Below are 16231 nucleotides of genomic sequence, written 5' to 3'. Positions count from 1 at the left end.
CTTAGTCAGGTAATCTTAATGGATACATAATACAACAAATCCATGGAGTACAAAGTTTCCATTTTAGTGATTCTTATCTGAGATTTCTAGTTAAAAACTCAAGGCCGATCATTCCTCCAGCCAATGAGGCATTAATATTTATGAGTACAGTATATATAGAGAGAATGGTCATTAGTGTAGTAGTAAATCTTCGATATCTCACATATTTGCAGTGCATTTAAAATCCATTCAAAAAGGATGCAAATGTTCACACAAACATTACCTTTTCCCCAGAGTTGTCTTTACTTGTTGGGATTTGCCAGGTGATACTGGCAGAGTCTTGCTGTTCCTGAGTCTTGACCTCTATGTCCTTAGGACAGCTGATTTGAGGAGCCTCCACATCTGACTCAGAAAATGCACAAATCAGTGAATCGATTGCTGGGTAATTCTAAGTCATTTAAGAAAGAGGTAAAAATGTGTGAATACTCTGTGACTCATTGTTTCCAGCTCAGTTCCAGATTAGTTTGGAATATGCGGCGGCCTTCAGCGTGGCTTATGAGACCCTTCCTGACCTGGTACCTGTTGACCTCTTAGCTTCATCTCTTATGGTCCCTGACCAGAAATCACTCTCCAGGCTGGATACTCTCATTCCCATACCAATTCCCTGGTCTTTCTTGCACCTGTGCCTTTGTGCCTGAGTCAATGCCTTCACCCTTCTTGACCTAGATAACTCCTTGTGCTTTCTCAGCTTAGACACTAGCTCCTCAGGAAGCGCTCCCTCCACAGGCTCCCACAGCCCTCTGTCCTTCCTGACCATAAAACTCAACATGCCATTTTGAAATTGAATTTTCGCCCCCCAGCAGAATTCGCATTTGTTGAAGGCTAGGATAGCTCTTGTCCCATTGTGTTAAATAGTACACTGGAAGCTTGGTAAAGATTTTTGAATGGAATGAAGAAACAGAAAAAAAAAAAATGTTAACTGTGGCCAGAAGGAACTACACTTGAAAACAAGACTGTCAAGTAGAATTAATTGGCAGTGCTAAAACGCACTGTCAAAACAACAAATGGAAGCCAATGATATTTTCTGCAGCAAGAAACTCTGTAATACAGATACGGAGTTAGACAGAGGTGGTAACGTTAAACATATCCACATCGGTCACTGTAGAGCTAAGTTCTTATATATAACATAGAAGTTCTTTATTTTAAGTTATGTTAAATTAGGTCTACGATAACTTGCAGCTGGATATATCCTAGTTGATATAATCTGAGTCTCATATCTTGTTTTTTGAAAACTTTATACAATTTATATTTTCTTTTTCTTGGAGGGGTTGACACCTAGACACTTTTCCCCCACAAATATGAGTTACCATATTGACTCTGAAAATCTAAAAAAGTAGTTGAGTTTTTATTCACACTTGAATAATAGTTTAACTGGATTTGGAACATAAAGTTTCTATTTTTTTCCTGTATTCTTTGGACATGGCTCTATTTCCTTCTGGCATTTAGAGTTGTAAATGAGAAGTATCATGTAAGTCTGCCTCTTGTTTCTTTTGTGCAGTTTCCCTTTTTTCTCTGTGAAACTGAGTTAAGATTTTCTTGTTAAACTCTGGACCTCAGAAATTTTGCCAGTCATGAAACTATGCCTGTCTAATGGTCAGGGGCTATGTATGGCTGATCCCATGTTTCGAGTTTAGCTCAGAGAAACTTCCTTCTACTAGTAAGAAAGTTCTCCTCCATCCACTTCCCTCTTTCCTTCTGGAACTCTTTGTTAAATGTACATTGGGGCTTTTTCCTATCCTTGGTATTTCTTAGCTTCCATCTTTTTTATTTGATCACTTGGGATATTTGGGTTCTTTGTTTATTATTTCTCCATTCTGAGGGAACTCTCAGTTTGGTTCTTCAAATCACTAATAGTGTTTGCAACGACATCTGTTCCATTTTGTTTACCCTTCTCTTAGAGATATTTTTGATGTTTTTACTTCTGAAAACTCGTTTTTGTTCTCGACACCCCCCTTTTCATAGCAGTCTGTTCTGGCTGCAAGTAAGATGGCAACGGCCTCCTGTGAAAGTTATGGGATGCAGGTTTTCAAGGGGAATGGGGTGCCTGGGTGCCTCAGTTGGTTAAATGTCTGACTCTTGGTTTCGGCTTGGGTCATGATCTCAGGGTTGTAGGATCAAGTTGAGGATTTTCCCTCTCCCCCAATCTTTAAAAAAAACAAAAACAAAGCACTGATAACTTGCTTCTTTTTTTTTTTAATTTTAATATAATTTTTATTTTTTATAAACATATATTTTTATCCCCAGGGGTAACTTGCTTCTTTTTAAATGGACTCAGTCCTATGGGCTTTATATGGACCAGAAATTCCTCAGAGATTTTCATCTCCTGATGGACAACTTACCTGATTTCCAGCTTTAACATTATCCTTATATTCTACTTCTTCTGTCATTGCCTGGCCTATTAGAATTGGATTTTGTAAATTCATCATTTTGAAACAGAAACCTTCATAGAGTGTATTAGGATAACTCCTACCACTTTATCTTGGATTTGCAGCAAAAGCTGCAAAGAGGGACAGGCACACCCTGTACGAACATGCCATTATATAGGAATCTCGTTTTCAACCTGACCAACACAGGGGGGCCTACCTTTACACACAGCTGTCTGAACTTTGACGTTCCACTTGCCAGAGGTGGTGCATCTCACTTCTTCTCTGACGCCTGATAAAATGAATCCTCGGCGGCAACTGAGTTGACAGACCGTCCCAGGTCTGGCAGGCTGCTTGCCACAGCTGTGGGGGGAGATGATGACCCCTCTGGGCTTCTGAAAGGTGGGGCAGTGGCGCTCTGTTGTAAGGAAATGAAAGAACGTTATTTGCATTCCCACCAATTTCAAGAAGAATAAAATTATGCTGCCTAGGAAATGACATACGTCATTAAATGGTATCTGTTTATGACACTGAACATATGATACATTATAAATAATGCTAAACTATATATCTTTGGTTATCTCATGTTATTTTGTCAGTGTAGCAATACATTGAAAAACTTCTAACTGGTATTTTAATTAACGCCAACTGTGATTTTTATCACTGGCTTGGAGCACCTTCTTTCAGTCTGTAGAACATTTATCGCTCTAAAGTACAAAACAGTAAATTAGGGCGCCTGGGTGGCTCAGTCAGTTAAGTGTCTGCCTTTGGCTCAGGTCATGATCCCAGGGTCCTGAGGTCAAGTGCAACATCCCCGCTCCCGGCTCAGCAGGAAGCCTGCTTCTCCCTCTCCCTCTGCCCCTCCCCAAATCATGCACTCTCTGTCTCTCTCTTTGTGTCTCATTCTCTCTCTCAAATAAATAGATAAAATCTTTAAACTAAAATAGTAAATTAGAGTCCCTCTTTCATGGATTAACCAGTATCTTCAGCAACCTGTCTCCATTTTATGAGTTCTTTTGGTTCCATCTTTTACTGAGCACATTATAAGAAAAATTTTCATTCCCTCCCCCAAATCACTATGTCATTCTGGGGCCCTGACCCTTTATGTTATCTTTGGAACAAATGAAGGAGGCAGAATGCAAGTAGAATGGAAACTCCAGACTAAGATTTACTGTGGGATGTGTGTAAGTGTGTGTGTGTGTGTGTGTGTGTGTGTCCACCCATGTGCACATTTGTTTGTTTTGTACTGATTCTACTGGCAGCACTCCTAGCATCTTTAATCTGTATTTCCGATATAATAACTGCTAACATTTATTCAGTATGTACTATGCCAGGCATTCTTCCAAGTGCTTTACGTGTATTGACTCACTCAATCCTACGCACTGAGGGGTACCGTTATCATTCTTGCTTATAAACAAGAGTGTTGAGGCACAACTATGGGAAAGTTACCCACAGTCAACATCCTTGAGGTCACCCTGTAGGTATGTGGCAGACTGTGTGCTCCAAAATATTTCACCACCACGCCGCCCCCCTGAAATTTCTTTCAAACTCCTGCCCCGGCAAAAGCAATTTTTTCTGAAAAATTGGTTGTTTCTTTATTTTTGCACAATACGTGCCAAACGACTGCCCAGACTTTCTCTTGCACTGCAATAAAGAGGAAAATCAGAGCCAAATTTGTGGTTCAAATGTAATGACCCTGTGGGTCTCAATATCCCTTATTTAGGGATGGGTCTTTTTAAATTAAGAAAATTATCATTTTAGCTTTGATAGTCATTGAAGATTTTTTTCCCTGTTAATATGCTCTTTTTTATTGTTTATGTTATTTTGGATAAATATTCTTTCATTTTTATATAGCCTAATCCACTGATTTTATTTCTACCTCTTTTATACTTAAGTTCTGAAATTGGTTAACATTCACATATTTTAACTATACTCTCTAATTTTTAATTTTATATTTTAAAATCTACAAAGAATTCATTTCAGTGTCTGGTGTGAATTAAAGACACACAAGAATTTCATTTTATTTCATTTGTTTTTCCCAAGGAGCTAGCCAATTTTTCCATATTACAAATTGAATAAATCTTTTCTTCTCAACTGACCTGTAATGCTTCCCTAGTAATACACGAGACTCATAAGCTTTGGGACCCATTCAGTTGTCTACATCTATACAGCAGTACTGGCAAATTCTTCATTTTTTTAGTTTTAGTATATATTTTAAAACCCCATAGAGCTACTTTCTCTTTACTATCCTATATTACTCTTCCCTTTTGATCTTGTTTTTGTGATTTTTTGTGTACATATTCTTTCAGATAAGCTCTAGAATCACTACCTACTTTGAAAAGAGGAGCAAAAAAAAAAAAATCTCTTTTAAGGTATTAAATGAGATTGTACTTTACCTATAGATATATCTACAGAGTACTTCCATTTCGATAAAATTTTATAAAAATATTAGTGTTCTCTCTGTCTCTAACATTCTATAATTTGTATAACACCATTTCTAGACACTGCTGTTTGAAGTTATTGTTACATATTTTATATTTTCCATAGGTTTTCTGAATGTGATTTTTCTCTATATATTCTATTTATCATTGTATATGGAAAAGTTCTTTATCTGGTATTCTTACGACATTTGGGAACTCTCAGCTCTCTTAGTAGATTCATTCCATTTTGGGGTAGACATGTAATCTATCAAAGATGATGATTTTAAATCCCCAAAGCTCTAATCGTATGATTTATTACAAGTGCTCCAGCTTTGAGAACAATACTACACAATATGGATGATTCTGGGCACGCTTTTCTTTTCCCAGATTTAGTAAGTCTGCCTTATATTGTTTCCATAAGTGGTTGCAAGTTTAATAAGGACATCTTTTTTATTATGTCACTTATCAATATGAGCTTCTCAGAATTTTATTGAAAATGTGTTTTAAATGATGATGAATGGCATTTTTATCTTCTGCTAAGTAACCATGTGAATTTTTCCTATTTGTTACAATGAAACAACTTATTATGTTGATTGATTATATCTAATTTTAAGCCCTTCTGCAGACCTAGGTTAAACTGCTGTTTTGACAGGCCATTCTTTTGGTAGTATATTTGCTGTCATAGTTTATTATCTGTTTTTTGGTAATAGCTATCAAGTTGGCAACTTGTAGTAGTTTGATAATATAAATGATTTAGCTTTCCATTATTTGGGCCAAGTTATATGGTATAGAGTTACTGTTTTCTGAAAAGTTAGAAAGAGTTTCATTGATCCCTCAGTCATATTTGGAGTAATTAATGCTCAGATAACATTTTCCACTTTTTATAAGTAATTATACACTGTCATTTCTACTTTCTTCCTGACTCGTTTAAAAAACTTTATTTTCATAGAAAATCATACATATCACAGATTTTTAATTTATGTGAACAAATTTATGTATAGTGTTTTATTATTCTTTGAAAAATCAAAGGCCTCTATATACTTTGTTATAGCTTCTTAGAATAATTCTGTTTTTGCATTTTTCTTATTTATATTTTAAAAATCTATTATGGTAGGAGTGCCTGGCTGGCCCTGTCAGTTCCAACTCCTGGTTCTGGCTCAGGTCATGATCATAGGGTTGTGAGATCAAGCCCCACATCAGGCTCCACGATCAGCGTGAAGCCTGAGATTCTCTCTCCCCCTCCCTCTATTCCTGCCTCCTGCATGTGGCTCTCTAAATAAAATATTTAAAAAAAATTAAAAACAAGTATCTCTTCATTCAAAGATTTCCCTCTTACCCATTCTACAGCATCCCATCTCCCTTTGTAGTTCATTTTCCTTAATTATTAGTATGTATTTCTTTCAAATTCCATTGCAGTCATTCTTTTCCTAACTTTTGAATTTAATGTTTAGTTTCAATCTCCCTGTTTAAAATGAAAGGATTTATAACTACAAAACTACATCAGTGTATAATTTAGCCCATGTCTCATAACTGGTGTTAGGAGTTTCTCAATTTTGTTTTTTATCTTTTTAAAAATTGCATTTTTAACTTCTCATTTGTCCATTGAATTCATTTCCTTTATTTCTTTTTCTATTGAAGTCTTTATGCTTCAGTGTTTTTGTCTGGTTCCATACTTTAGAAAATGCTAAGAACAATCATTAATAACATTGACACTGTTACTTGTGTTTCAAATAACCTTTCTTTTTTGCTGGTTGCCTTTTGATAATGTAAAGAATTCACCTGAAGTTCAGAAATCTAAATCTTTATGTATCCAAATCTGTTCTTCTTTTCTTTTATTCTTAGAAAATTCTTCTCCATTAAAAACTCAGATTGTCTTTTTATTCTCGAAAGTTCTCCTGCATAAAATTCCACATCTTTTCTTATATTTCACTCCTTAATTTGCCTGATTTAATTAATCAACTTCATTTAGTGATTTTTTTGTAGGTATGTAGTGGAGTCAAAATTAATTTTTACATAAGCTTTTTCCCCATTGATTTCTGGAATTTCCTTTACTGAGTGTTATACTCTTCTATAAACAAACGTTCATTTCTGCACCATATTTAGTCATGTATAGCTCCATTGTTCTGTGCATCCTTGTACAAATCATGTCCTATTTTTTAAGTACTGTGGGTTCACAGTCTGTCTTATGGCAGAGAGAATAAGTTCTCTCTCATTTTACTTCATGTTCAAAATTCTTCTCTTTTGTACCTGTCTATTCTTCTATCAATTTTTTAAAATCAGAATTTTCACAGTAATTACGGTGGTTGTCAGAATTTGGGGTTTATAGTAAGTTGTTCCCCAATAAAATGTAAAGAGAGATGCAATTTCCTTTGATAGTTACAAAAATCCACCGAGATGTGCATATGTTTTAAATCATTAGAGAGATGTGCACAACAATCTTAAGAACTGAGAACAGGAACACCTTATTAGAGGCATTATTATTGTTAGTGAAAGACTGGGTCCCTCAGCAGAGAAGGTGGACAGTCATGGAACCAGGGAAAGAGGTGATTCTCAGGAGTAAACATTTGTATTTACATAGAAAATCTAGCCTAAGGAGACAACATCCCAACTAAAGAGGTTTATTGAGATTTACTGTCCCATTGTAAAAGCCACCTTTTTTTATAGTGATAGATCCAGCACCCTTATTTAATTCTGTGGAATATCTGAAGAAGCAAACTCCCTTTGTTTTGGTCTTATGCAAAATAAATGTGTTCCTGATTTGGGTGTTCTTGTAGATTGGCCTACAGGGAAATACCGTGTTTGTTGGGCCTAAGTCTTAGAGTATTGGTACCAGTAGGTATGTCATTGCTAATGAACTGAATTTTTGTTTCATAGTAAATTTCATTCTCCTATCCAGGAGAGATTAATCTCTTCTCAGTATGGTAAGTTTTTCTGAGCTTGCACAGTGAGGATCAATTCTTGGACTGTTAAACGAATTCCCCCAGACCCTGGAAGCTCAACGGCCTTCCTGGCGATACCTTCCTCTATTATCAACCATGGATCCAATACCAGATAATACTAGAACTTGTAAATTAATTTGGAAGAAAGTGACATTATAAATGATACTGATATGAAATGAAACTGATATTATAAATTAATATCTAGTTTCCCATCTTGGGTCTTGGCATATCTCATTTCCTACATACAGATCTTCTTTTTTCCTTTTTTAAGGAGTTGGTTACTTTGATTTGGGAAACAAAGGCAAAAGGAAAAATTAAATTTCCTCACTGCCTACATCCTACTGACAAGTCCTTGAAAGGCACAGTGTTAGGAGTGTTAACATTCCTTTAGGAACTCAGCTGCCCTGGCACTGATACTTTGCTAAGGGCAAAAGACATTCTTAGCCTGAACCCCAGGATCCTGTGAGTCTACTTTAATATATAAAAGTTCCTTTGGAAACTCCCTTTATCTCTACCCCCCCAAGATATATGTTAGCAATCATCTTCCAAGCATATGGCCCCCGATACACATCTGAAGGGTCCCATGACTGAGTTTTTATTAAACAGTAATAAATCACCTTTCCTAACAATAGCTAGTCCAATCAGATTCCTAGAAACCTTGCTTCCAAAATACCTGGGAGACTTGTGCTTTCCATAACCCCCTCCCAAATTCAGAGTACATGATCAGTCACCCCTCATAACCCCAGCACAGCTCTTTCTGCCCACGGGTCTTATCCCCGTGCTTTGATAAAACCACCTTGTCGCACTGAAGACTTCATAAGAATTCTTTCTTGGCTGTAGGCTCTGAACTCCAACACTTCTACATCAATTTAATTATACACCTGCCACACTCCTAGGTATCCTGTATGTGACATACAATAAGGATTCACTAAATGGCAGTGACCCTCTCATCATCATCATTATTATTACCACTGTTATTTGTATGTACAGTGTATAAGGAGCAGCAGACTGGTAAAGCTCCTTAATTTATTCATTCTGGACCCAATTTCAGTAGTGAGATGTCATACCTCATCATGAAGGACAAGGCAAAAAAACCTTCCGATGAAACAGAATGTTATGGTCTATGCCAAGACTCACTGGTTCATAATCTTGTCCTTTCATCAACAAGGTGAAAGTAACTGGTATTTAGCAAAGCATGGGATCACACAGCATTTGCTATTTACAAAATCCACCCAAATTGGCCCCAGTTTAAAAAAAAAATCACTATTTGAAGCTGTAAACTTCAGTGACTTGGAAAATGGGAATCTGGTGTAGAAGTCTTTTTACCAGTGGAGAGGAATAAAATGGTGTATTCGTTTACGTACCTGTGTCTCTGTGCACCTGTATATATGGAGGTGTAGCCATTATATTCATTAGGAATCAATTTTAGTTCCAGGTTTTCACAGAAAAGAGGAAAATCCTAGAGCCAGAGAAATAAATCACCAGAGGTACCATGCCTTCAAGGACTTACCCACACACCGGGGTTCTAGGCCATCCCACTGGGCGTTCGCTTGGCACGTAAGCTTAGCACTTCCTTCTAGTGTGTACCCTTCATCACAGGTAACCAAACACACTGTCTTGTAGGACATTTCCCCAGTGGAACAGCTGATGCGGCCATGTTTGGGCTGGCGGAGATGAGGGCATGTTCGTACTATATAAAATGAAAACAACTAGGTCACATTTTACTAAATAAACATAAAAATAGTAAGTTTAATAATGCCTACACATTGAAAGCAAGAACATGCCTTTTCTTAAGATGGCAAATAGTAAATAATGCACCAATAGGTTTTAAGCTAGTGTGGGACCATTAAAAGCATGTGTTTCACCAGATGCTCTGCCCAAGCAAAATCACTGTGGTTGGCCCCTGCCCACAGGTGGGACACTTAAGCTATCTAAGGAATCTGGTCCTAGATGGATGCTGACACCTGTAGATTGGAGGTGGCTGACAATGGGAGGTTTCTGTAACCTTGGCTAGGCCTTGGCTGTGATTTTCCAGGCTATAATCCAACAAGGATTGTATGAATGAATCCAAAGGCTACAAGGATTCTGTTCCAGGACAGGATTCAGGTTCATGATTAAACCATTCTCAGGTCTCATGCATATATGGGTATATCCTGGGCCTCTTAATGGTCCCAGCCTCCACAAAGCTGCCCAGCCTCTGCAATCTTAAAAGAGAGTATCCTACTCTCTGATCATAACTCTGGCCCTTTTAGCTTTTTCATCCCTTTCTTCCAAGACACTGACTGCAAATCCTAGCTCATGATGCTAAATTTTGACTTAATGCATTAAGATTGTTTTATTTGTGCATTTTTGCTGCTGTGGCAAAGACAGCTAGCTGCTTACCCAGTAACATTCTTCCCAGTTTTATTCAGCATAGAATACACACAGCTAAAAGGTAACAATTGCCCACCGCCATTGCAACAAATGATAGGCAATGAGCTGTGAACTGAAGTTGGGTGGTATATCTGGAAAAGTTTTGAATGGAGACTCTCACTTGAGAGTGCTTTTTGCCTTCCCCTCCTCTTCCTTCTTAGTCCTAAACTATGGACATGAGGGATAGTACCCTAGCATATTACAGTGTAAGTAGAGAATACTCCTATAGGATAACTACCATGCCCAAAGATGGTAGAGCAAAAAAATAAAGAAGCCTAGGTCTCTGATGACAATGGAGCTATCACACCAGGTTAGGATTACCTGCTTCTCTTCTACTTTTAGATGAGAGAAAAATAAACTCTTAATTGGTTTAGGACGGTATACTTGGATCTTTGATACCAGTAGCTGTACATAAATCCCAATTTCCTATGCCCAGTAGCCAATCATTTTTCCTTTGCTAATTTCCTAGGGAAAGATCTCTCCCCTCTGTCGGCTCATGTGATTTGTATGTGCTCCAACCCTGCTCAGAGGTAGAGCTTGTGGCCTAGGATCATATTTCCCTGGTCTGAGAAGTGAGCGGGTACCACCGGGGACACGATTCCTTCATCTATCAGCTTTAAAACCACCATGAGAGAGCAGCCAGGCATATTTACTAAACTCTTAATCCTGGAAATGCTCCCCGTGCCTCAGTCAGCCTCATCCCCATCAGTCGAAGTGCCACAGGGTGTCTAGAGAAACATGCATTTTCCTAATACTGCTAATATTGAGGCTACTGTAGTAGCCTCAATACTACATCACAGAAGGTCCAAAAGGACACTCGAACTGTCTGCCTCTGCAGGTCCCCCAAGCAGCATCTGTGCTCTAAGCTCTCCCAGCAAGATCATCCTCACTGCCCAGCCCATCCAAATCCCATAATGTGTCTTAACACTATGACATCCTATACTCCTGTTTCTGACACTCTCAGGATGCCCAAGGCTCCAAAGTTATCCCTCATCTACCAGGGTCACCCCCATGTAGTTCTAATCCAAATCGAATTCACACACTCTTGCACCTGCCCTCTGGAATACATGATCAGTCTTCAACAAATCCTCTCCTATCCTAACCTTCACTTGCCAACTTTTCTTTCACATTCTTATTCTAATCAAAATCTCACCGTCTCTATACCAAGGCCTGCAGGTGAGAGAAGTGTCCTCTTTGCTCCTTGGGACTTCCCAGATTTTTGCCTCTCCCTTCCTCTTTTCCTTCTAAAACACTTCAGTTCCCACAAAATGTCATATTAAATACTCAACATCTTTTCTTTCCCCCCAATTCCCTGCTGACCTCTGGGCCGCTTCTTCTTCTTTTAAGATTTATTCTCTCTCTTTCTTTCTCTGTTTCTCTCTCTTTCTCTCTCATGCACACATACACACACACCTTGGTGATTTCATATATTCTATGTAGAAGATCATTCCGGGCGTTCTCTTCGTTACCTCCTCTCCTCCAATAAACATATCCTTCGCCCTACCTCAGCCTCCCTTCCATTGCCTTATCCCCTAGGCCTTGCTATCATCAGCCTAAGCAACCCACTCTCTGACAACAACCGCCTCTCTCCTTGGGTCACTCCTGAAGGACTTCAACTCCATCAATTTCTACACCCTCCTGGGATCTCCAATCTTTCACATGTTCTGTGGACAAAATTATCTCTGAAGAGTTACTCTTTCTACGCCCCTTTTCCTCCAGTTCTAGTTGAAACTCACTCTGTTCGGGATTTCCCATTGGAGGAAGTATGGAAAGGGTAAAGGAGAAAGGAAGTGGGAGAATAAGCAAAGAGGAGGAGAAAGGGAAGACCAGGCAAAGGGAAGGTGGGTAGAAGAGGAGGAGGGGAGCGGAGAAAAGGGAAAAGAGTAGTGGAAGGACAGTGCAGAGAAGGGAGGGGAAGCTGGAGGATGGGGACAGAAGGTAAAGGAGGGACGGGGGAAAGGGCAGAAAGGGCTGGGGGAGGGAGGCTGTAGAGCCCCGTGGAGATTTATCCTTCCAGTCAGATGGTATGTACATCCCTGTCATAAACAGAGATACGGAGAGGAAAAGAGAGTACATTCCTGTTGGATATGTGAAAGGATGTTCACATATACTCATTTGCTCACAGATTTAATCCTATAAGCATCAGGCATAGCAAACACACACACACACACACAACCTCTGCAAAAGAACAAAGTTCTATTATCAACAATAATACTTATGTAACACTAAAGGCCAGAAGAAAACATGGCAATTTCTAGATATAATTTTTATAATTTTTAATTTTTTATAAACATATAATATATTTTTATCCCCAGGGGTACAGGTCTGTGAATCGCCAGGTTTATACACTTCACAGCACTCACCAAAGCACATACCCTCCCCAATGTCCATAACCCCACCCCCCTTCTCCCCCCCCCCCCCACCCCCAGCAACCCTCAGTTTGTTTTGTGAGATTAAGAGTCACTTATGGTTTGTTAGATATTTTTTTTTTATTTTTTTTTATTTTTTTATTTTTATTTTTTTTTTTATTTTTTATTTTTTATAAACATATATATATTTTTTTTTAGATATTTTTGAACAAAATAATTTGGGACTCAAGAATCTGGGGGGACTCTGGGTATGATTTTTTTTCTTCTACATTTCTGTATTTGTGAATTCTTCATATCAAGAATATATTTATGATGAAAGCTTAACTTTATAATAAGAGGAAAGGAAGTTAGGAAAATTGTTCCGTGCATATTCTGCTGAAGTCACTGTCTGGCAGGATCTATTCTGAAGGAACCCATTCAAATGATATTAGTCAGCAGAGCATAAATATTGGGTGCATTAAATATACATATTTAGGATTGATTATTCTTAGAGAAAATTCAAGACTCAAATTAAAGATTAAACCATAAGCCTTAGCCTTTCCATCCCTGGGATGACTTGGACCAAAGTCAACTACTGATGACAGATGAGTAGATAGATTTTGCCTTCCACATCTAGATTTTTATTGAATGTGTCCATTATGTAAGTAAAATCATTGTTGAGTGTATCAGGTTCACAGAAGTGATTTGCCTTCCATATTTTGACTTTTATTAAGTGTGTCCACCATATGTGGCAGAATCCCAAGTGACAGGTGGATTAAAAAGGTGAACAGATAAATTCCTATGATCAAAATATATAGGATCCGGAAAACCATATTAAACAACTACTTTTAGATGTAATAAGCTGCCAAAATCACTCCGGCTTTCCAACTCAAGACGAAATGGATTTGCAACATCTCTCAAGAGTACTGACAGTAAATTGAGTTGGTGTTTCATGCACATACAAATTATATTGTTTCTCAAATGCTGGTTTTAATAAACTTTCATTGCTCCTCTGGGAAACAAAGCGTATGCAAGAATTCCTATTTAGTGCTTAAACATCTTATATTCCTTTTTAACCAAGAATGTTTTTAATAGAAACATGCTTATTTATTAGTTTCAGTTAATTTTTTTTTTATTTCAACAAGCTGAAAAATTCGCACTAAATGTTTCTTGATGTACATCCATGTTAAAGCAATCCTTAAATATTTGTTTGGTCTTTTTAGAAAATAGCAATTTACTCCTTCAAGAAAACAGTCTAGTAAGAAGTAAACAATGTGAGAACTGCTCTGGTTCTCATTTTAAAGGCTAGTTGGATTTTTTCCCCCCCAGGTAAGCAGTTCCTGCCAATCTCCAAATTGCAATAGTATCTATACTGAAAATAAAATAAATCTGATGTTAAATGTAGTATTCTCATTGTTGTTTGGAGCATTTTCTCAGGGAAAATTCTATTACAAAATTTAATTTTCTATGATGTTGTGGTTTAGTGAGGCTATGGACTGTGGAAGGCAAAGAGGCAGGGGTCTGACCTTATCCTAAAGGGGTCGTCTACTTGCTTCTCTCACTCTTCTTTGGAAGGCCAGTAAGTGGAAAGTTAAAATGTCATACTTTCCATCCTCTGCCATGAAGTATGTGGAAGAAGGAGTAGAGATAAGACATAGCTACAGGAATATATCTAAGTGGCTTTCTATGAGTCACTTTTTTGGTAATGGCATGTGACTTTTTACCATTGGAGACCGTGGGACTGAAGATGTCTTCCCTTGGCCTTCCCACATAAACAGTAGCTTGTCTGAGTTTGGAAATCTAGGGTCTGAATCTTTTCTCTCAGAATCCTGGCAACATAATTCTCATCTTCTCATATCTACAGTGACTAAAAAGAGGCTCACGTCTGATCCTCTTTCCTTTGTAGGTAGTGTTATTTATTTCTAACTGTGAAACGGAGACAATTTTCCATTCTTCCAGGGCATTCAGATATTTCACTAAGATTACTTCCAGACATGGATCTGTTTGCAATAATTCTTTCTCTAGCACTCATTAAGGGATGTTAAGCTGAATATCAAAGATGTTAGTTGTGTGTAGTTTCAAGATTTCAGCTTGAGGATATACCCTCCTTTATTCCATTTTCTCTCTGGATTCCTAATCCGAGAAGAGTCCATTGCCTGGGATGATTCTCATACACTTTATTCCTTCACATTTTTTTTTTTAATCTTTGAAATTCTGCTCTACTTTTAGAAGTTTCTTGAGTTGGTTTTCTGACTTATTAATTTGGCTTTATGTTCAGTCATTGTGTTTGTAACCTTTTTATTTTTTTTCCCTTCAGAAATCCTTTTGTTTTCAGATTTCTCCCATTTCTTGGCATCCTAGCCTTATTTAGCGCCGTGATTCCATTTGTTCCCCTTTTCTTTCAGGCTCCCCTTGTATAATTTTGCTGATTTCTTCTTTTTTTGTAGATACAGAGAAGGATATGGATTGGGACCTAAGTTAAGCAGATTCGTATGAATGGATGGGTTCAATGTTGGCAGCTGATCACCACCGTGGTGGGCTCCTGGGCTCACAAATGACCTGAGCCTGAGTGGGTCGCCTTCCCTTATGGGTACAAGAGCCAAGAGGAAACTCCTCACCAAATTCCAGGGAGCTATGTCATGTGGGATCCTAGAGAAGTCAAATCCCAAAGTGTAGTACCAAAAGATGCCTGAGGGATGTGGTGGGGATGAGATTGCCATATTTTAACAAGACAAACAAACAAATAAGGAGATCCAGGTAAATTTGAGTTTTAGAAAATCAGCACCTCATTTTTAGTATAACTAAGTCCCACACCTTATATGGGACTTAGTTATACTAAAAATTGTTGTGTATCTAAAACCCGCATCTCACTGGGTGTTCTGTGTTTCATTTGGCAACTCTAGGCAGGGGATAAATACTGTACTCAGAAGCTTAATGGGAAGAGATTCTCAAGTCCTTCGGCTTACTCCCCTCTTTTCTTAGATACCTCTCTCTCCCAACCCTACTTGTGAAACCTGGGTGGTTCAGTCAGTTGGGTGTCTAACTCTTGGTTTCAGCTCAGGTCATGATCTCAGGTCATGAGATAGAGCCCAGCACTGGGCTCTGCACTCAGCGGGGAGTCTGCTTGAAATTCTTTCCCTCTGCCTCTTCCCCCACTTGCTCTCTCTCATTCTCTCTCAAATAAATAAATATTTTTAAAAAACTGGACTCATTAAAAAAAAAAAAGACAGAAACCTTAGGAAGTTGTGAGTATGCAATAGTTCTGAGAAGTAGGAAAAGAGATCTTGGAGATGGTAAGAGCGAAGGTAAACTAACGTACTGTTCCATCTGATTTTTCTCTTTTCTTGATGTGAGAGCCTTAGGTTCTATTTGAGGTACTATATGTCCCTGTTTCTGTTGGGCTGTCTAGGCTCTTTGGGATCTCATTTTAGCAAATTCCCACTTTCTATAGCACACTATCTAATCCGAGCAATGGCTGGAGACATACAATTCAGCTCACCAATCCTGTTGTGGGACTGTGGTGTGGTTCCCAGTCCTCCAATGATATTAGTCATCAAAGCCCCCATTCCCAGTATTCCAAAACTCTCCTTGGCACCCTGCCTTTGCTGCTTAAAATCTGAGGTTTGGATAACCTGTACATTTCCTTCCCAGGAAGGGCCTTTCTTTGCTCTTTGTTTGTTCATAAAAGAAGCATAAAGGGGATAGCTTAT

General features: G+C 38.2%; 1 protein-coding gene across 3 annotated transcripts in view; it reads right to left on the bottom strand.

Annotated features, from left to right (window-relative positions):
* SVEP1 (sushi, von Willebrand factor type A, EGF and pentraxin domain containing 1) overlaps nt 1-16231 on the bottom strand; it is a 178849-nt gene that overhangs the window by 106694 nt on the left and 55924 nt on the right. For all 3 annotated transcript variants that reach the window (XM_059411091.1, XM_059411092.1, XM_059411093.1), the window contains exons 6-8: nt 9272-9451; nt 2623-2820; nt 263-381 (exon numbers count right to left, since the gene is read on the bottom strand). In XM_059411091.1, the coding sequence (XP_059267074.1) occupies nt 263-381; nt 2623-2820; nt 9272-9451 (497 nt within the window). The remainder of the gene's footprint in view (nt 1-262; nt 382-2622; nt 2821-9271; nt 9452-16231) is intronic.

Source organism: Mustela nigripes, chromosome 9 (genome assembly GCF_022355385.1).
Source record: "Mustela nigripes isolate SB6536 chromosome 9, MUSNIG.SB6536, whole genome shotgun sequence".
Lineage (NCBI taxonomy): Eukaryota > Metazoa > Chordata > Mammalia > Carnivora > Mustelidae > Mustela > Mustela nigripes.
The sequence above is the reverse complement of the archived record's forward strand: the minus strand, read 5'-3'. Positions and strand labels throughout refer to the sequence as shown.